Source organism: Morone saxatilis, unplaced genomic scaffold, assembly GCF_004916995.1.
Source record: "Morone saxatilis isolate NCDOM2014 unplaced genomic scaffold, NCSU_SB_2.0 Contig5, whole genome shotgun sequence".
NCBI classification, from domain to species: domain Eukaryota; kingdom Metazoa; phylum Chordata; class Actinopteri; family Moronidae; genus Morone; species Morone saxatilis.
In genome coordinates, this window is record NW_023340095.1 from 1,023,602 (window position 1) to 1,043,244 (window position 19,643).

Below are 19,643 nucleotides of genomic sequence, written 5' to 3' on the forward strand. Positions count from 1 at the left end.
GATAAGAACAGACATTTCCTAATACTAAAATTTAAACATTCAATTTCACAACAGACAATAAAATATAAAATATACAATAATATAAAATATACAATACTTATGGTAGTGCAAAAAGGCAGAGACAACTTTTAAAATGCTTGTCTTCTGAATAGAGTTTGGTTGATCAGGGCTAGGCTAATTTAGTTCATTGTAAAGTAAAACCAACAATAATGAAATAAAATTTAAAAAAATCACTTTGTGAACATGCCATGAAGGTAGCTAATAGTTTGGTAAGGCGTTAGCTAGCACTACCTTGTGAGCTGGTTGAAAGTCCACCTCTAGTTGAACTATTAATGTTTCCAGCTAACTTGTTTGACAAAAATAAACCTTGTAAAAGGGTCTTGAATACATAGCTGATAGCTATATGATATTATGTGTGAGGTTGTCACCAGCCGGTGATCAATAAAGAAGACATGGACATAAAGTAGTCAAATCAGACTTTAAATCCAAACAGTCAGTCAGAGGGGGGACAAGTTGAAACTTTATTAATTTGAGGGAACTAATTGCCAAAAACACTCTCGCCGGCCCACCTGCCTGTCTCTGTACCACTGTCCTGCCATGGATGTCCTGATATCTATGTGCTGCTGGTTGTGTCTCCAGGCTGAGGGAGGGAAAAGAGCCGGGGCGGTAGCCAAAGTCGTGGCCGCCGTTGACCTCGCTCGGGTCCGTCAGCCTGTGCATGTGGAGGGCGGTCAAGCTGAAGAAGAGGAGGCAGAGGCCATAGAAGCAGAGTTAAGGCAGCAGGCCGCCGCCACTGCCGGCTTGGCTGCCGATCAACAGTATCAAGCTGGTTGGACAACAACAAGAGTGCAGGCTGGACAAATGCTTACCACTGCTCAGCAGTTTACACCTGAACCAACACTGCCGCTGACTCAGGTTAGCTAGGCCTCCACAGCAAAGTCATGACTGTGAAAAGATAAAGCTCTTGATAACCATGTCATTATTTGCATTGTGACAGGAATAATATCTTTAAACATTTACATATAAACTGTCCAGTTTTTAAAATCTTCCTGAGGTTGTAACACTCTTGTGAACTCTGTTGGTTACTCCAGATTCATAGAGTGACAGAAATCTCCTCCCATGTGGACACTGGTCTCGCCCCGTCTCCAGTTCCACATTTCACAGTTTCTAAAGTTTCTGTCCCAAAACACGAGTCTAGCTCTGAGGTAAGACAGGCAACATCAGGCAAGCAGTAGAAAATAACCTGTGGACAAAGAGTGGAACTCTAAAACACATAGAGATCAATAACTCAAATTAAATGCTGAAATAATAGAAACTTAAGTCAGTAATTACACTGTGCAGCGTCCTCTGTTGATGATACATCCAATTACAATGGAAATGCGGGTTGGTTCTGTAGATAGCACCGAGGTTCTAAGAATCTTGAACAGAACCAGAGTAATTTTGATGGGAAAAGAGGCCATGGTGGATGTTTTACTCCTGAGTGGGGCGTTTTTCTAGCGTAACCTGTAACCCCACAAAATAATGCAGTTAGAAATGATACGCTAATTGTTGGTCTTAAAATAATGCTATTTACTACTGTAGGCTGTAAGCTAGTTAGCTGGGGAAGCTAATGTTAAATCAGTCTTACTACAGCTCCATGTTCACAGTCTGAACAGACACACCTGCTGTGACTACAGTTTCTAAGCCATGATTGGACAGACTCAGTTTGAGGGGCGGGGTTCAGCGAACAGTCATTTGGTTTTTACTGCTCGCCTGAAATGCAAACTTGCTTTGAATAAGTGTAGAAGTGATAAAATAATGTCTATAAAATAACAAAATGAATCCAACTTTAACCATGTTTTCCTTAATAAATAGAACCAACTGATGTAAAATTAATTTTATCCTCTCGTAGTTTTAATAAAACTAACGCACTGTAGATCCCTCCCTCTGCTGTGCTTTAACACAAACTTTTCAAAAACATATTTGTTGATGATGGTGTCGGTGTTCCTCCTCTTTGGGTCGGTCAGGTTTCCATCGCTGGCTCGGCTATCGCCACTCTGCAGAAAGAGTTATCCTCATCCTCTGCCACCGCTAGAAAGATCATCAAACCCGTCAAGTCTCCCAGTCCGTCTGGTAGAGTGGCAGCGCCCAGAGAGACACTGGAGCCCATCCCTTCACCGTTCAAAGACAAATATCAGAGTCATTTTGGCGCTGAGTTACAGACGGGGGTGGTGTACTCGGGGGGCATAGAGAGAATGTATGAGGACTGGGGAGCCCAGGTTTGTAATCTAGTTTAATGGGCTGGATCTTAAACAGGACAAGAAAACCTGATGATGGATAGTTTTTTATCTTCCAAACCAGCAATAAAGAATCTGTTGTTTTGTCCATCCAAGAAAGACATTTGCTGATCTTTATTTTAGTGCCATCAGCTGGCAAAGATATCCACTTCTGCAACCAACAAATCAAATCTAAGGAGCAGATTTTTCCTATTCCCCAGAGCTTGAAACTTTTTCTTTTTAATGACCCTTAAAATTAAAAAAAAAACGGCAACATTTATTGCAATTTATTTGAAAAGTTACCATGAAATCCAGCAACAATCCCATCCTGGAGGGACTGAATATAGTATCACATCCCCACTACTCATTTGGCTGACAGAATAGCTAAATAATAAATATGCATGTTTTCATATTGTGGACGTAATGAATATTGCAACCATTACGGGTCACTCCTTGACCTCAAATTTTTAGAAGTCCGGTTTTCTTGATGTCTGTGAAAATCCAGGATCATTCTCATAAACCTTTAACATGTTCATCGATGCTACTGATAACCTCATTCTCACCTCTTCAGCCCATCCTGCTTTCCTCCATCTTTATGTGCTGTGTCGTCTTCATATGTTTGATGTAAACAGTTCAAAGTCTTGTCCTGTTATTTTGAGTCATTTTGGTGGATTTTTAGTTGCATGTTTTGTTAAACTACAGTTTTCTAACAAATCTCTGAATGTACGACAGGTGGTGGAGGGAGCAGCCATACCTTCTGCAGGCAGTGCCGTGGTCCCACCCACACTGGTGTCTGTAAGTGGAGTAGTTCTCATCAAATCCACAAAATATATTCATGCTTCTTTGTGAAAGTGACATTTTCTGAAAGTCTTGTGTCTTGTTTGCAGGGCTTGAAGAACACAAATGTGACGGAGGGCGAGTCGGTGACCCTGGAGTGCCAGATCAGTGGTCACCCCACACCCGTCATCATGTGGTTCAGAGAGGACTATAAGATTGAGAGCTCCATTGATTTCCAGATTAACTACGAGAACGGATTCGCCCAGCTGGTGATCCGCGAGGCCTTCGCTGAAGACAGCGGACGCTTCACCTGCACTGCCACTAACGAGGCGGGAACCGTCAGCACCTCCTGCTACCTGCTCGTCCAGGGTCAGTATGAACAGTAAAGCAGGACAGAAATCATCAAGAAACAAGACATCAATTTGTTTGCTTTATATCCCTCATATAGGACATTTTCAGCAACATACTGAATATAAAATTACTGCTTGAGATCCTCAGGGTTCAATGTTGTGGCTTTGTCTTTTTCAAGTTTAATTTTGCCCCTCGCTTAACCTTGCCCCCCTTTGTTACTACTTCTAAATCTGTTAATCTTTCCATTATCACAACGCAGGAATATCAATAGTAAGTCCAACATGGTATCTCCTACTTGTGACTAACCCTGTCTTTCTCCTGCAGTGTCTGAGGACATCGAGAGCAGAGAGGAGGTCGCTGTCGTCACTGAACATGTTGAGACTGCTGAGAAACTGTGAGTCAATCAACCTCCTTTAAAGATACATCAATATAATGCATGTTGATAAACGGTCTACCTGATCAAAACACTGCTATAGTCAGGTTCTTTGTTTTCAGATTGTTGAGAGTTAAGGGAAGGTTGCTGTACAGCTTGGCCCTGGTAATCCTAAAAATATATTTGTATTTCCAGAGTAACCGTTGAAGCCAAAGAGGAGACCATGTCTCAGGTGAGCGTGACCGAGTCAGATGCTGCGGCCACAGCTCCCTTCTTCATCAAGAACCCAACCATCCAGAAGCTGGTGGAAGGAGGAAGTGTAGTGTTTGAATGCCAGATTGGAGGAAGCCCCAAACCACACATCATCTGGAAGAAGGGTGGAGTACCACTCACTACCGGATACAGGTATCTTAAAACTTACTGGTCACCTTGTCATGTTCCCTGGATCTGTGACTGAGTCAGTCATTACAAACTTAATTTGTGGGGATCTATAATGTGCAACCTTGAAAACATAAGTGTAGACTTTATATAAAACAATCTGATACAGAATTCATATTTAATTTCAACAAAGTTCTTTTAAGAATTCTAAAATTCTCAACTTACACTGTCATATTTTTTCCCTTCCTCTCCCTCACATTTCTTGAGTTTGCTTGGAAACTAGAGCTGGGCTGAACTGAGCAAATTTTGAGCGGGTGATGATCAGTTGATTACCTTCGCTGCATGTGTTCCATCAGATCTGACCTGTGATCTAAATGTGCCTCTGATTTTTGATTTTGATGACCATGACATCCTGAGCTCAGTCTTAAAAAGCCCATTCCCCTTTCTCTTCAGGACAAGTGTTACGTTAGGCAAGACTGTAAGAATAGACAAATCATCAATTTTGGTTCTGATTGTGTCTGTACAATACAGCCTCTCTGGGGCACTACTTCGTGCTGAATTGCCTTTAACATGTTTTTACCCTTCCATCCATCAGATACAAAGTCGCCTATAAGAAGGACACTGGAGAATGCAAATTGGAGATCTCCATGACCTTCGCTGATGATGCCGGAGAATACTCTGTCTTTGCCAAAAACCAGCTTGGAGAGGTCTCAGCCTCTGCCAGTCTGCTGGAGGAAGGTACGAACATCTGCTTAAATAACATTAAGTAAAAAGAAATCAGACTGGATGACAAATTCTGTCAAAACAAGAGTTGTAAAAAGCTGTTTCTTCTCTTTTGTCAATGAAATTAGGTGCCTGAATTCATCTAACATTAAATGCTTTGTTTTGCTAACAGAGGAATATGAAACCTACATGAAGAAACAGGAAGCAACCTTTAAGACTGAAGTGACAGCTGTGGTGCAAGAGCCCAAAGTGGGAGACGTTTCCCCCATTGTTGTTACGACAATGGAGCAGATGACCACCACCATCATTTCTGGACAGGTAGGAGCATCATTATCAGTCCTGATTGGAGGTTGTCTTTTAGTTGTTGTTGTGTTGAGGGAACCTGAAACTTACATACCCATATGGCCAGATTAACCCACTAGGGGGCCTCGGGGCGAACGTGACTGCCCCTACCACCACCACTACCTCTCTGAACATTACATTGTATATGACTCCTGTTACCTTCAAGCAAACACATTTATCAGATTTATACAGAAATGATGAGCTTAAGTAATGAAGATATTTGGTCTGTTAAGTTAGTTGCTTGGTCTAGTTGGCACTCCTATATCTGCTATCTAAACTGCTATGCAGAATCAAATGAGGGAAATGGACAAAGTGAAAGTCATAGCAATAATCAAAACCCTTTCAAAACGTGCTGCAAGATCGGGGTTGAGTTGTTAGTCCGAAATACCCCAACTTCTTCCATTCCTAACCCTAAAGCTAACACTTATTGGGCTTTTGCAAACTAAGGCTTTATCAATAATAATCAACCAACAGTGATAAAACAATTCAATTATCATATTTCTAACTTCTCATCTTATCTGCAGGAATTCCATCTTTCTGTCACTGAGCAGAGGATCATCCAGGAGCTTGAACTCCGCATTATGAAGATTACCTACAAAGAGATAGTGACAGAAGATGGAGAGTTGATGGTCACCGCTGCCCCCACTGAGGCAGTGCAGCCCTCTTTTGAGACTCCCGTCAAAAACTACAGGATCATGGATGGAATGGGAGTCACTTTCCACTGCAAGATGGCTGGAATGCCGCTTCCCAAGGTACTGTATTGAAGAAATAGGTTTCTGTTAAATAAATTGTCTCTGTTGAACTCAAATTAAAAATAGAGTTTGGAATTGCATATTTGTATCCAACATGCTCCTACAATAACATTTTGTATTCTACCAGATTGCTTGGTTCAAAGATGGCCAGAGAATCAGGCCCAGTGACCGCTACCAGATGGAAGTTCTTCAGGATGGAAGAGCCAGTCTGCGTTTGCCTGTGGTTCTGCCAGAGGATGAGGGCGTTTACACTGCATTTGCTACCAACATGAAAGGAAATACCGTCAGCTCCGGGAAACTCTATGTGGAGCCCTCCGGAGCTCAGAGATACACACCACAGCCAGCAATGCAAAGGATCAGGTAATGTCTTGATAAAAGGACGAAGATATATTTTTACAGAACTTTGGACACCTGGATGCTGACAACTCTGCATCTTCCTCAGGTCCACATCTCCTCGTTCTCTGAGTCGCTCTCCTGGACGCTCTTCCAGCCGTTCACCTGGACGCTCTCCTGCTCGTCGGCTTGATGAGACAGATGAGGCTCAGCTGGAAAGACTTTACAAGCCTGTGTTTGTCATGAAGCCTTCCTCATGTAAATGCTCTGAGGGGCAGACTGCCAGGTTCGACCTGAAGGTTGTTGGCAGACCAATGCCCGACACATACTGGTTCCATAACGGTGAGTTAAAACAGATAAACATTCATGAAGGTGTTCCTGAATACGATTTTTGGACTTGGATTGAATAATCAATAACCTGTATGTTGCCTCCTCAGGACAACAAGTGGTTAGCGATTACACCCACAAGATAGTGGTTAAAGAGGACGGTACGCAGTCCCTGATCATTGTCCCCGCCATGCCACAGGACTCTGGAGAGTGGACAGTTGTTGCTCAGAACAGAGCTGGACGATCATCCCTCTCAGTCACTCTCACTGTTGATGGTAAGATTTCAGCTCACCTTGAACATTATGTGAACACTGAGCGTTTATGAAGACAATACTTGACTTTAAGCTTTCATGATGATTTATTTACTTTTCTTTTTCAGCTAAAGAAACCTTGGTGCGTCCCCAGTTCACTGAGAAGCTAAGGAACATCAGTGTAAAGCAGGGCACTCTGGTTGAACTGGCTGTCAAAGCCATTGGAAATCCCCTGCCTGATATTGTCTGGCTGAAAAACAGTGACATTATCACCCCACACAAGCACCCAAACATCAGGTATGTTATTAGCCATATTATCAATATTTCCAAATTGGCTCTCAAACTAAGTTGACAGTAAACCCACAACTGATCTTCATAATGATGGCAAAATATGTGAGCTAGCTTCAGCTACACAATCACAAAAAACACGCTAGTAGGAGTAACACGCAACCTATCTGAAAATATAACAATTCATCCAATACTTGTTTGTTAGATGTCATATCCCTCATTTGTCACTTTGGTTGGACTCTTTACCATTTACTACTGGGTAGGTAGAATCCAGTCAGCTTGTGTGACCTTGTAAGCTGGAAGCAAAACACTAGCCAAACCATGTTTAAAATATTCTAATATGACAAATCCATGTATGCGGCTGTGGCTCAGAGGCAGAGCGGGTCGTCCCCCAATGGTTGGTTCGATCCCCGGCTCCTCCTGCCACGTGTCGAAGTATCCTTGAGCATTCAGTGTGTGAATGTGTATGACTGAGTTAGTTTCTGTTCGATGGAACTTTGGCCATCGCTGTGTGAATGTGTGTGAAAGGGTGGAATGTGGCACGGTAGTGGTGAAAAGCGGCTTTGAGTGGTGCGGAAGACTAGAAAGGCGCTATACAAGTACAGGTCCATTTACTATTTACCATTTACCATGTTCCAGGGTTGAAGGAACCAGAGGAGACGCCAAATTCCAGATTTCCTCAGCAGCTGGCTCAGACAGCGCCTGGTACACCGCTACAGCCATCAACAAGGCTGGCAGAGACACTACTCGCTGCAGAGTCAACGTTGAGGTGGACTATGCTGAACCAGAACCAGAGAGGAAGCTAATTATTCCAAAAGGAACCTACAAAGCCAAAGAGATTGCCCCTCCAGAGTTGGAGCCCCTTCATATGCGATATGGACAAGAGCAGTGGGAGGAGGGTGACCTTTACGACAAGGAGAAGCAGCAGAAACCACAGTTCAAGAAGAAGCTGACCTCTGTCCGCATGAAGCGTTTTGGTCCAGCTCATTTTGAGTGCAGACTAACCCCCATTGGTGACCCCACAATGGTAGTGGAGTGGCTTCATGATGGCAAACCCCTGGAAGCTGCTAACAGGTTACGCATGGTCAATGAATTTGGCTACTGCAGTCTTGACTATGAAGTTGCTTATGCCAGAGACAGCGGTGTTATCACCTGCAGAGCCACAAACAAGTTTGGAGCTGACCAGACCTCAGCTACCCTCGTCGTGAAGGATGAGAAGGGCCTTGTTGAGGAAAGCCAGCTTCCTGAAGGCAGAAAGGGGGCACACCGAATTGATGAGATTGAACGCCTGGCTCATGAGGGAGGACCTTATGGAGTCACAGCTGAAGAAGAAGCTGAGAAAATGAAACCTGAGATTGTCCTTCTTCCTGAACCAGCCAGAGTGCTGGAAGGTGACACAGCACGATTCCGCTGTAGAGTGACCGGTTATCCATCACCAAAGGTTAACTGGTACCTCAACGGACAACTTATCCGCAAAAGCAAGAGATACAAACTTCGGTATGATGGTATTTACTATCTGGAGATCACTGGAATCAAATCCTATGATTCAGGAGAGGTCAAAGTGGTAGCCGACAACAACCTGGGTTCAGCTGAGCACATCGTGAAGCTGGAGATTCAGCAGAAGGAGGACTTCAGAACTCATCTGCGCCGTGCCCCAGAGGCAAAGGGAGCTGAGGCTGCCCCTGAACCTGGAAAAACACCGTTTGAGGTGGTGAAGGCTGAGAAACCTGCAGAAGACGCTCAACTAAAAGAAGTGGTCAAGCTTAAGAAGGCCCAGAGAATCGTCCATGAGAAAGCCACAGAGGAGTCAGAGGAGCTGAGGGGCAAGTTCAAGCGCAGGACAGAAGAAGGCTATTATGAGTCCATCACTGCGGTGGAACTCAAGTCACGTAAGAGGGATGAGTCCTATGAGGGTCTGCTGAAGAAAACAAAAGAGGAGCTGCTTCACCGCGCCAAGAAGGAGGAGGCTGCGAAGAAGAAGGCGGAGGAGGAGCGCCTAAAGGTTACAGCTAAACCTCTAAAACCTGAAAGGGTCAAGCTCTCTGCCAGCATGGAAGCTCCTAAGATCCTGGAGCGTATTACCAGCCAGACAGTCGCACAGGGAGATGAAGTCAAGTTCAGAGTCAGAGTCGTTGGCAGACCAGAACCTGTGTGCCAGTGGTTCAAGAACGGTGTTCAGCTGGAGAAGTCTGACCGTATTAACTGGTACTGGCCTGAGGATCATGTGTGTGAACTGCTGATCAGAAATGTCACAGCAGAGGATTCTGCTAGTGTCATGGTTAAAGCTTCAAACACTGCTGGAGAGACTTCAAGCCACGCTTTCCTGCTGGTGCAAGGTAACATGGCTCTGGACTTTCTACCATTATATATGGTCATTCTCTTTTTTAAATGTTTTTAACAAAGGTTTTGTTTAATTTTTGCAGCAAAACAAGTCATCAGCTTCACACAGAAACTGGAGGATGTTGACGCAAAGGAGAAGGACACCATGGCTACCTTTGAGTGTGAAACCAATGAGCCTTTTGTCAAGGTCAAATGGCTGAAGAATAATGTGGAGATCTTCTCCGGTGACAAATACAGGATGCACTCTGACAGAAAGGTTCACTTCCTGTCTGTGCTGATAATCGACATGAGGGATGATGCTGAATTCACCTGCATGGTTGTAGATGATAACGTCAGCACAACTGCCAAACTCAATGTTGAAGGTTGGTTGGCTAACAACTGGCTACTTTTCTGTCACTGCTGTATCCAAGTGTATTTTTGACTTTTCACCAAAACTGTAGTCATTAACATACCATCTGTATTGTGTTATAAACAGGAGCCCCACTGGAGATCCTGAAGCAGCTGGAGAGCACAGAGGTTCCTGAGACATACTCTGGAGAGTTTGAGTGTGTCGTGTCTCGTGAGGATGCTGAAGGCAGCTGGTTCTTTGGAGAAAAGCTGCTCTCTCCCAGCAATAAATATGTCATGACCTCCCGCCGTGGAAGACACGCCCTATCCGTCAAAGATGTCAAGAAGGAGGATCAAGGAAAATACACCTTCAAAGTGGCCGAGTTCAAGACAAGTGCCTCACTGAAGATGAAATGTAAGTTATGGGACTTTAAGTTTTGTACTTTTGTAATTAATTCAGAGCTTCTAACTTGGTCCAAAGCTGTCAGTGCATCCAAAAATTTGTTCAGAGACATTTTGACAATTTCTGTTGAGATCCCTCTGAAATTTGGTATTGGAGTTAATGATCTCCAGTATGTAACTTCTAATAGGTTTGTGACCTTCTGAACTTTCCCATAGAATCAGGCCATTGGTGCTTTATTGTAGTACCACCTCATAATCTAAAAGCTGTAAAAAATAATCAAAGCTTCATTGTTTGTCCCATCCACCAATTTCATGTATTGGGGGTGTAAGGAATACTGCAGAGTTTAGAAAGCACTATTTTGGCTTTTATTCTGGTTGTATCTAGTACCTTACATGTTTGTGTTGATGTTTCAGTGCGTCCGGTGACCTTGATTCAGCCTCTGACAGACCTGACCATCTGCGAGGGTGACATTGCTCAGCTGGAGGTCAAGTTCTCCCAGGAGAACGTTGAAGGAACCTGGATGAAGAATGGACAACCAGTCACAGCCTCCAACCGTGTGCACATTGTTATTGACAAACAGATCCACAAACTTCTGATTGAAGACACCAGCAAGGATGACTTTGGAATGTACTCCTTTGTGGTTCCTGATCAGGCAATTTCAACATCTGCAAAGCTGGTCATTCAGAGTAAGACACCTTTCATGCATGTAGTTTTTCAAAAAAAATCTAATATTCTAAAATAAAAGGTTACAAGCAAAATATTTTATCTTGTGTTGCAGCAATCGGTGTCTTAATTCCACTGAAAGACACCAGTGCCGTTGAGGGCACCAAGGCTGTCTTGGAGACCAAGATCTCCGCTCAGGACGTCAGCTCAGTGAAATGGTACCACAACGACAAACTGCTGACACCCAGTGACCGAATCCAAATGGTGGCAAAGGGAGCCAAGCAGCGCCTGGTCTTCAACAGGACCTATGCCTCAGATGAAGGACACTACAAACTTGTGGTTGGCCGAGCCGACACCAGCTGCAAATTCTCTGTTCAGAGTAGGTTAAAAACTGAGTGAGGTTTAAGCATCTGTTGACTTGGGATGACAGTTGTCAACAGGACTGTTGCTTCAATACTTGGTTTTGTATGATTTGTACACAAATTGTATTTTGGTTTTCAGTTAGAAAATCTGTACATGTTTCTTGGGAAAATAAGGAATAAGGAATTTTTTGATTGGGAAGAGTGATATATTCCCAGGTAGTAATACATTTAAAATGACTAGATAACATTAAGCCCTACTTCAAACAAGGATGGCGAATGAATAGATTCTACGTGTAAATTAAAGATATTTGGGTTTAGTGTGACTCCGGACATAGTTATATGGCCTAACTCTTGTTCCATCTCAACAGCTGTCCAGATTGTAAAACCGATGAAGAACAAGGAGTGCTCAGAGTCTGAAAACGTCACATTTGAAGTCGAGGTTTCTCATCCAGGCATCGATGCCTTCTGGACTTTCAAGAGGCAGCCACTCAAAGCCGGCGCCAAGTACAAGATGGAGTCCAAGAACAAGCGCCACACCCTGACTGTCATGAATGCAATGAAGGATGAAGAGGGCGAGTACATGTTTGCTGCTGGTGAGAAAATGTGTACTGGTACACTCACTGTATCAGGTAAGATATGTTTTTTATCGCAAGTTAACACATTGTAGTGCTGACTGGACTAAGTGCTGACTGAGTAGAGCTGTTTACTGTTCCCAGGTGGCGCTATCAAGAAGCCCCTGCGTGATTTGGTGGTGGCTGACTCCCAGACCGCCGTGCTAGAGTGTGAAGTAGCCAACCCCTCAGCTGAGGGCAAGTGGCTGAAAGACGGCCAGCCTGTCGACTTCAACGAGAACACTCTGAGCGAAGTGAAAGGTGCCGTCAGATGCCTCGTCATCATCATCACTAAAGCCACCGACATCGGAGAGTACACCTATCAGGTCGCCACCTCCAAGACCTCAGCCAACCTGAAAGTCGAGGGTAGGTCCCAGATCTACAGTAAATCTTACCTTTTTTATCCAACTGACTATACAGAAGAACAAAGTCAGTTGAATCTCTGTTTGTTAGTTTCTGTCTGGAATAGAAAGGTAAATCTGACTTTGAGAACAAAACCCTCACTTACTCTTGGATGGATTGTTGACTAGATTGCTAGAACCGGGAATGCATATTTCAAGGGCTTTGGAGAAGGACTAAATGTTCCTTCCTTCCTTTCCTAAACTAGAAATTAAACACATTGGATGCACAAAGATGGGTTGTGATGGATTGTAAAATGTATTGGGTATTTCTTCAAAATTATTATGCAAATTAAGATTCACCTTTTTCAAATTTGCTTAACTGGCAAATATCTGTCCACAACAACCCTTGATTAACCACAATGTTTGTCTCCGCAGCTGTGAAGGTCAAGAAGACCCTTAAAAACCTGAACGTGGTCCAGACTCAGGAGGCAGTATTTAGCCTGGAGCTGACCCACGAAGACGTGAGGGGAGCTCAATGGATCAAGAACGGCATTGAGATTCAGCCCAGTGATAAATTTGAGATCACAATTGAAGGCACAGTCCACACCCTGAAGATAAAGAACTGTACCACACAGGATGAGTCTGTTTACTCTTTCAAACTGGGAAAACTGTCTGCAAATGCCAGGCTGAACGTTCAAAGTAAGCAACCACTTTTTCAAAAACAAATATAACAATTTCTAGTGCAGTTCCAAAACATTTATTCTGTAAAATATGTTCCCCACAGCCATCAAGATCCTGAAGAAGCCAAAGGATGTGACATCACTGCTGGGTGCAACTGCCGTATTTGAGATGGGCATCTCTGAGGACGACATCCCCGTGAAATGGATGTTTAACAAAGTAGAGCTGAAGCCCAATGAGCACTACAATATGCTCTCTGAGAAGAAGACCCACAAACTGATTGTCCAAGATGTGGACAACAGCAAAGAGGGAGAGTACACCGCTGTGGTGGGCCACCTCCAGTGCAGTGCTTGCCTCCGCGTCGAGTGTAAGTGTTAGCAGAGCATGGCACGTTAGCAGCCTTTAAAAATGAAAAGCGTATAATGACCAACAAGAGTTAAATTTAGGAATGTTAAGTTTGTTGAGCCTAGAATTTACAAGTATCAACAGCCAGTAACTTCAGGGTTCAGAATCAGGGGAGACCAAGCATGATATTTTTCTGCATTGGACATTATATCGTTAAAGCAATGCTGTTTGTCAACTAACACAGACCAAAGCTAAAAACTGGGTTTTCACATAATCAACTAAAATATCTTAATAAATACAAGGCTAAACTGGTCAACGTTACCTAAAGACTGTAAAAACATTATACTGTATTGAGAGCTTTGAATACATAAAATAGAAAAATTATTGTCCAGTATTTTTAACTCCTTCCTGCTCAGAATGAGAAGGCAATGGTACCTTAAGTTCAGTGACACAATGTCAACTAATGCAACAAGCTATTCTTTTAGAGCATAATAGCTTTAACAATGTTAAATAATGTTTAACATAAGCATAAAGTTAGGTTCTACTGTATTTTTTTAAGTAGCAGTTTCAATAGTTATGGCACTGTAATGACCAGCTGTATTTTCCTCTCAGCCCTGCGTGTGACACAGCCCATGAAGAGCGTGGCGGTCCCTGAGACACAGGTAGCCACATTTGAATGTGAAGTCTCTCACTTCAACGTGTCGTCCACCTGGCTGAAGAACGGTGTGGAGATCGAGATGAGTGAAAAGTTTAGAATTGTGGTTCAGGGAAAACTCCACCAGCTGAAGATCATGAACACCAGCAGGGACGACTCCGCAGAGTACACATTCGTCTGTGGGAACGACAAAGTCTCTGCAACTCTAACCATTAACCGTAAGTTATTCCCCTTAGGTACTTACTGATGGCAACATGGATGATTTACATTTAAGATTAAAAGCTGCATCCATGAGAGTGTTTATTTTCAATTATCTTTGATGAAATGAATCGATAAACACAGTGAAAGTTGATCAACCAACCTTTAGTCGATAATGGATTTGATTGGCTAATCAGTAATGAATTGCTTGGAAGTTTCAGTGGACTCACCATCAGTTTGGTTGTTTTGTAGCCATCCTCATCACAACAATGCTGCAGAACCTGAACGCTCAGGAGAAAGACACAGTCACCTTCGAGGTGAATGTCAACTACGAGGAAATCACATACAAATGGCTGAAGAACGGTGTGGAGATCCGGTCCACGGACAGATGCCAGGCTCGCTGCAAACAGCTCACTCACACTCTGAGCCTCAGAAACGTTCACTTTGGAGACAGCGCAGAGTACACCTTCATGGCTGGCTCTGCAGTAACTACAGCTAAACTCTATGTTGAGGGTAAGATCTGTTTTTGCAATCTTTAACTTTTAGTTCTGGTTTGGTCTCCACCAAATCCTCATGAAAATGTCTGACTCCGTAGCTGCTAGATCTTTCACTATATTCACCAGCTAATCCAACCAACATAAAGTGAGTACTACAACCACTACAAAAAAACTCAACATAAAGGATCTCAAGAACTTCCACAATGACCACTAGAACCTCCTCAAATAACACAATAACGATCAAAAAGATCCATAGTATCTCCTCAATAACGACTACAGTCTCCTAAAGGACCACTAGAACCTTACCAGTGACCCCTAGAACCTGCTAAAGGACCACTTGAATCCCCCAAAGCACCTTTGCTATATGGAAGCAGTCTTTTTTGATTTAATTGATTGATTTATGTTTTTTTCTGGAAACTAGGTTAATGGTTCAATGTTAAGATCAAACATACTGCTACATGCAGGTTTAAGTTTATTTCCCTGTTTGTTTCTTGTGCTGCAGCCCGTGTGGTTGAATTCACCAAACACCTGAAGGACCTGAAGATTACAGAGAAGAAGAGAGCGACATTTGAATGTGAAGTTTCTGAACCCAACATCCAGGTGATATGGATGAAGGACGGTCAGGAGCTGGAGATGTCCGACAGGTATAGTAGCTCAAACACTTCTACTAATCATACCAACAGCACAAAGACAACAAGTAAATTAAGAAGATCTCCTCATCAACTTCCTATGTTCCCTGCTATGTTTCCTTCAGATATAAAATTACATCGGATAAGTTTGTGCACCACCTGGTTGTACCATCAGTCCGCCTGTCTGACGCCGGAGAATACACCGCCGTGGCTGGGTCAAGCGTTTCCAAGGGCCACCTGGGAGTCGAGGGACGTGACGTCAAAATCTCAGAGCCTGCTAGCAGAGACATCACTGTGAGTTCATTCAGTTATCTACATACTAATGCTGTTTGAACGTATATATTTTTATAATTAAAACTAACCCGTCCATTTGTCTGTTTTTGCAGGTTGTTGAGAAACAAAGGGCAACCTTTGAGTTTGAGGTGAATGAGGATGATGTGGAGGGTCGCTGGATGAGAAATGGAGTGGAGATCCAGTTCTCAGTGGAGGAGAGGTTCACCTACGCCACCATCAGGAAGCTCCACCGCCTCACCATCTCTGAGACCTACAGGAGTGACGCAGGAGAGTACACCTTCCTAGCTGGCAAAAACAAGAGCACCATGAACCTTCATGTCAGACGTAAGGGGTCATCAGCCAGCTTTTTGAAAATCAATATCACTGTAGTCAATTCATTCAATAGTTATTTCAGTATTCTTTATGTGTTACAAGAAGCTCATCAGTAAAGATTTTCCTCAGAACATTTTAAGGAACCCATACCCAACCCTTAAAGTGAAATAATCTGTGGATCACAGAGCAATGTACAGATTAACAATGCAGCAGATGTTATCACTATTTACGGTACTTTTTTTGCTGTGCCATACATTCTGCTGTCCGGAAAAATCTACCTTCATCTCTTCTGCTGTCTGTCTCCAGTGCCAGAGCCTCCTCAGATCATCCGCCACATGCAGCCCCAGACAGCAACGTCGGGTAGATCGGTTCGCTTCTCGGTGCAGGTGAGCGGCATCCCTCAGCCCCAGGTGTTCTGGTACAAAGACTCCCAGGCTCTGTCCGCCGGTTACAAGTGCAAGTTCCTCCATGATGGAGACGAGCACACGCTGCTGTTGCTTGAAGTCTTCCCCGAGGACGCCAGCACCTACAGCTGCGAGGCCAAGAATGACTACGGACAGGAGACAAGCTCTGCCCCACTCACTGTGGAAGGTACGGAAAAGTTTTTTTCCTTCTATGCTTTTATTAGGATGGTGAAGCTTAAATGTTACTCTGGAAACAAAGACAAATGTCTGTCATAAATTACTGGAACCCAAAGTCATGTCTTCAAATTAAATATTTAGTCTAAAACTTCAAAGAGATTCTGACACTGGAGAAACTGGAACCAAATGATTTTTAGTATGTAAACCTGTGAATAACTTGATTGATTACTAATACTGTCAGTAAATTTGCTTTTTGTCGTCATGTCTGTCTTCTAGTTCCTGAAGTGGTTGAAACTGCGGCTCGGGTCTCTGCTCCGGTACTCATTTCTCCAATACGGGACATCCTGGTCACAGAGGGACACCCTGCCCAGTTCCAGTGCACCGTCTCTGGGGAAGGTAGTGCCCACTGCTCACTTTAGATACTTTTTTTACAATATTCTGTAATAGGTGTTCTATTATTAGTAGTATTAGTGCATAATTAAGCAGATGTGGCTGAGATGTTCCTGACTGCAAATGAACTCTGTGTCTCCAGATCTACAGATTTCTTGGTTTTGTAATGACAGAGAGATCAGACAGTCAGACATCTTCAGCATGTCTCATTATGGTGATACCTGTCAGTTGGAGATTTCCAGAGCTCTCCCCAACCATGAAGGAGAGTATTCATGTGTTGCCACAAATTCGGCAGGAATGGCCACATGCACCGCAACTTTGAATATTGATGGTGAGTAATTCAGACATACGTGGTGTTAAGATACCTAATACTGTCAGACCAGCATGCACTGCATGAGCTTTAATAGTCTAACCTTCTTTGGTAGCATGTTTTTAACTAGGGATGCTCTGAGCTCAAAATCTGAATCTATCATGTTAGTTTCTGCTGAAGCAAGACTCTGATGCATCTGAAAACCATCCAAATGTCTGTTTTTAGTTAGAAACAAAATCTGAAATGTTGGGCTCATGCCGATGCGGTCTTCAAACAGAGCATCCCTGTTCATACTGTAAGTTTCCAGACAGCTCTGCTTTTAGGAGTCTAATTCTTGCTTCACACTCATTCACTTGTCAAACATAAAATTAGGCATCTATTGGCCACTAAAAATGTATTGAGCCAAAAAAGGCCAAATGCATGTATCAAGGTTTCAGGCATGTTCAGTATGCTAGCGATCTGGATCAACTGATGCTGGTTGTACAAAGATTTTAGATTTTAGACAGCATTTTGTAAAACACTTTTCTTCTACTTTATAGTCAGATAAAAAAATTTATCAAATATCAGTGCCTTAAAGGAGGAGTGTTTAGCCTATCTTAGCTAAGGCTGGAAGCACTGATTTTAGCCAAAATAATCACAAACAGCCCTACCAGACCTTGGAAGGCCTGCTAAGCATGCAGCACAAAGACTGGAATAAATATAATAATAATCACCAATCACAATAATCACCAAAAACCTTTTGTAAGGTTCTTCTTTTTGCCAGTAAGACATGTCATTATCAACAATTGGGGAAGGTTATGCTAACATTAGCTATACATAAAAAAGGCTAATATTGATTTATTTAGGTGATTTACAGCACCTTTTATGTAAAATTCTATTTTGCATCAAGCAGTTTAGAACTATTTTAAATATTTCCCTAGTTGAGAACCCACAGACATTGGTGGCGTTTGCTAACTAGAAAGTTAACGTTACCTGTTTTGCCTAGCAAACACAAGTAGGGAAAACTGTTATAGAACCTAACCATGTTGTAGCCCTCAAATCCATGGTTAAATCCTTTCTACTGGATATTGATCTTCCCGTCAGACTCTAAGATGGCAAACAAGTCAATTATTTTTATGCCACGGTTTATGACGTGTTTTTTTAGGCTTTAATTTAGTCTTTATGTCAATAAAATCTTTGTGAAACCAGCATCTAATTTTACTAAATTAACTAAATTTAACAGTTTGCTGGCTCAGCCTTCAGAAGTCCTTATTTTGATGTTACAGTTGAACTAACTGTAGATAATAGTTTCTATGAGAATGCATTACAAATATACTTTAAATTAGCTTGTTTCTGTTTCCCACATGCTCACTGTAAGCACAGGTGATAATCTTACAGGTTTGTCTCGTGATGCATGACTGTCTTCTCTTTCTACATGAAGAGCTCTTAACAGTAGTGATGTCTTCATGAGCATCTTTATCTCAGAGGAATGCAGCATGGTAAAAAAACAGAGCTGAACTTTGGAAATCTAGCTTTTCGGGTTCCTCAAATGAGCATGGATATAATCCATAGCTGTTTTTTTATTTTACATTTTGGCTCCAGTCAAGTTTGCATGATTGACGGTGGAAAGCAGCCACTGTCCACTCCCTCACTGATCGTGACTGATCCTCAACGCTCCACTCCAGCTGCACTCTTGGCAAACAAGCTGTGACACAAGTAGCCTGAAGAAGTCACCAGAATGATGTGTTGACCTAATTCTTCTACTCTTTCTTATTGCCCAGATGAAAAAGCCTTAGCTAGTGTGTCGAGCACTGGGGCTGAGACTAAGATAAGTCAGAGACTGGAGGCTCAGACAGAGAGTTTCAGTTCTCTGTCTCTGGGACAAACCGCCCACAGTGTTGAGTTTACTGAGATGGTCTCTGAGAGTTCCTCTGTGTCTTGGAGGACGGTTGAGATTCAGATGGAGAGCATGAGCTCGGTGGAGAGCAGCTTTGATATAAAATTCTCAGCCAGCCCCAAACTGCTGAAGGAGATGAGCGACGTCCAGGTGAAAAGTGGTGAGATGGCCGAGTTCAGCTGCTTGTTTGATGGGCAGCCCTTCATCGGGGTGGTATGGGATCATAACGGCCAGAGTCTGGCGGACACGGAGCGGGTGAGGAGCTCTCAGATCGGGGGGCTGTTGTCTCTGATCATCCAGGGTGTTGGCGTGGCGGACCAGGGTTTGTACCGCTGCACCGCCACCAACCAACACGGCCAGAACAGCTCTTCTGCCCAGCTCACTGTTGAAGGTGGTTAATCTTTCTTTTTTTATTAGTCTGTTTCTCCATCTGGTACCCCTCCACCTGCTCCTCCTGCTTCGTCCCCCCTCTCATTATTTAATATTTCCTCTTAGCCTGTAACCTGTTAGAATGTAATGGAATAACAAACTTTGTAGGCTTCTCTTCCTGCTGTTGCCAGCTTCGCCTCGCTAACCTCATCCATCCATCCTACTAACCCCTTTAGTGTTTAGAGTCATAGCCTTATACACTCTGACCCCTAATTACTCTCCCTAACTTTATTCTCACCCAGCTAAAGAAGC

The 19,643-nt window shown here is 43.1% G+C and overlaps 1 protein-coding gene across 30 annotated transcripts in view; it reads left to right on the forward strand.

Annotated features, from left to right (window-relative positions):
- LOC118338832 (titin-like) overlaps positions 1-19,643 on the forward strand; it is a 176,484-nt gene that overhangs the window by 12,922 nt on the left and 143,919 nt on the right. For 27 of the 30 annotated variants that reach the window (XM_035676237.1, XM_035676206.1, XM_035676210.1 and 24 more), the window contains exons 8-38: positions 640-915; positions 1,092-1,205; positions 2,007-2,258; positions 2,988-3,050; positions 3,143-3,401; positions 3,708-3,777; positions 3,952-4,161; positions 4,730-4,872; positions 5,030-5,175; positions 5,724-5,951; positions 6,079-6,311; positions 6,394-6,626; positions 6,722-6,886; positions 6,991-7,159; positions 7,790-9,486; positions 9,574-9,852; positions 9,966-10,232; positions 10,634-10,906; positions 10,999-11,262; positions 11,614-11,874; positions 11,962-12,222; positions 12,633-12,896; positions 12,982-13,242; positions 13,833-14,093; positions 14,326-14,586; positions 15,073-15,214; positions 15,325-15,493; positions 15,586-15,817; positions 16,112-16,396; positions 16,663-16,782; positions 16,919-17,107. In XM_035676237.1, the coding sequence (XP_035532130.1) occupies positions 640-915; positions 1,092-1,205; positions 2,007-2,258; positions 2,988-3,050; positions 3,143-3,401; positions 3,708-3,777; positions 3,952-4,161; positions 4,730-4,872; positions 5,030-5,175; positions 5,724-5,951; positions 6,079-6,311; positions 6,394-6,626; positions 6,722-6,886; positions 6,991-7,159; positions 7,790-9,486; positions 9,574-9,852; positions 9,966-10,232; positions 10,634-10,906; positions 10,999-11,262; positions 11,614-11,874; positions 11,962-12,222; positions 12,633-12,896; positions 12,982-13,242; positions 13,833-14,093; positions 14,326-14,586; positions 15,073-15,214; positions 15,325-15,493; positions 15,586-15,817; positions 16,112-16,396; positions 16,663-16,782; positions 16,919-17,107 (8,047 nt within the window). The remainder of the gene's footprint in view (positions 1-639; positions 916-1,091; positions 1,206-2,006; positions 2,259-2,987; positions 3,051-3,142; positions 3,402-3,707; positions 3,778-3,951; positions 4,162-4,729; positions 4,873-5,029; positions 5,176-5,723; positions 5,952-6,078; positions 6,312-6,393; positions 6,627-6,721; positions 6,887-6,990; positions 7,160-7,789; positions 9,487-9,573; positions 9,853-9,965; positions 10,233-10,633; positions 10,907-10,998; positions 11,263-11,613; positions 11,875-11,961; positions 12,223-12,632; positions 12,897-12,981; positions 13,243-13,832; positions 14,094-14,325; positions 14,587-15,072; positions 15,215-15,324; positions 15,494-15,585; positions 15,818-16,111; positions 16,397-16,662; positions 16,783-16,918; positions 17,108-19,643) is intronic. The other 3 variants (XM_035676213.1, XM_035676214.1, XM_035676211.1) reach the window with 2 other exon arrangements.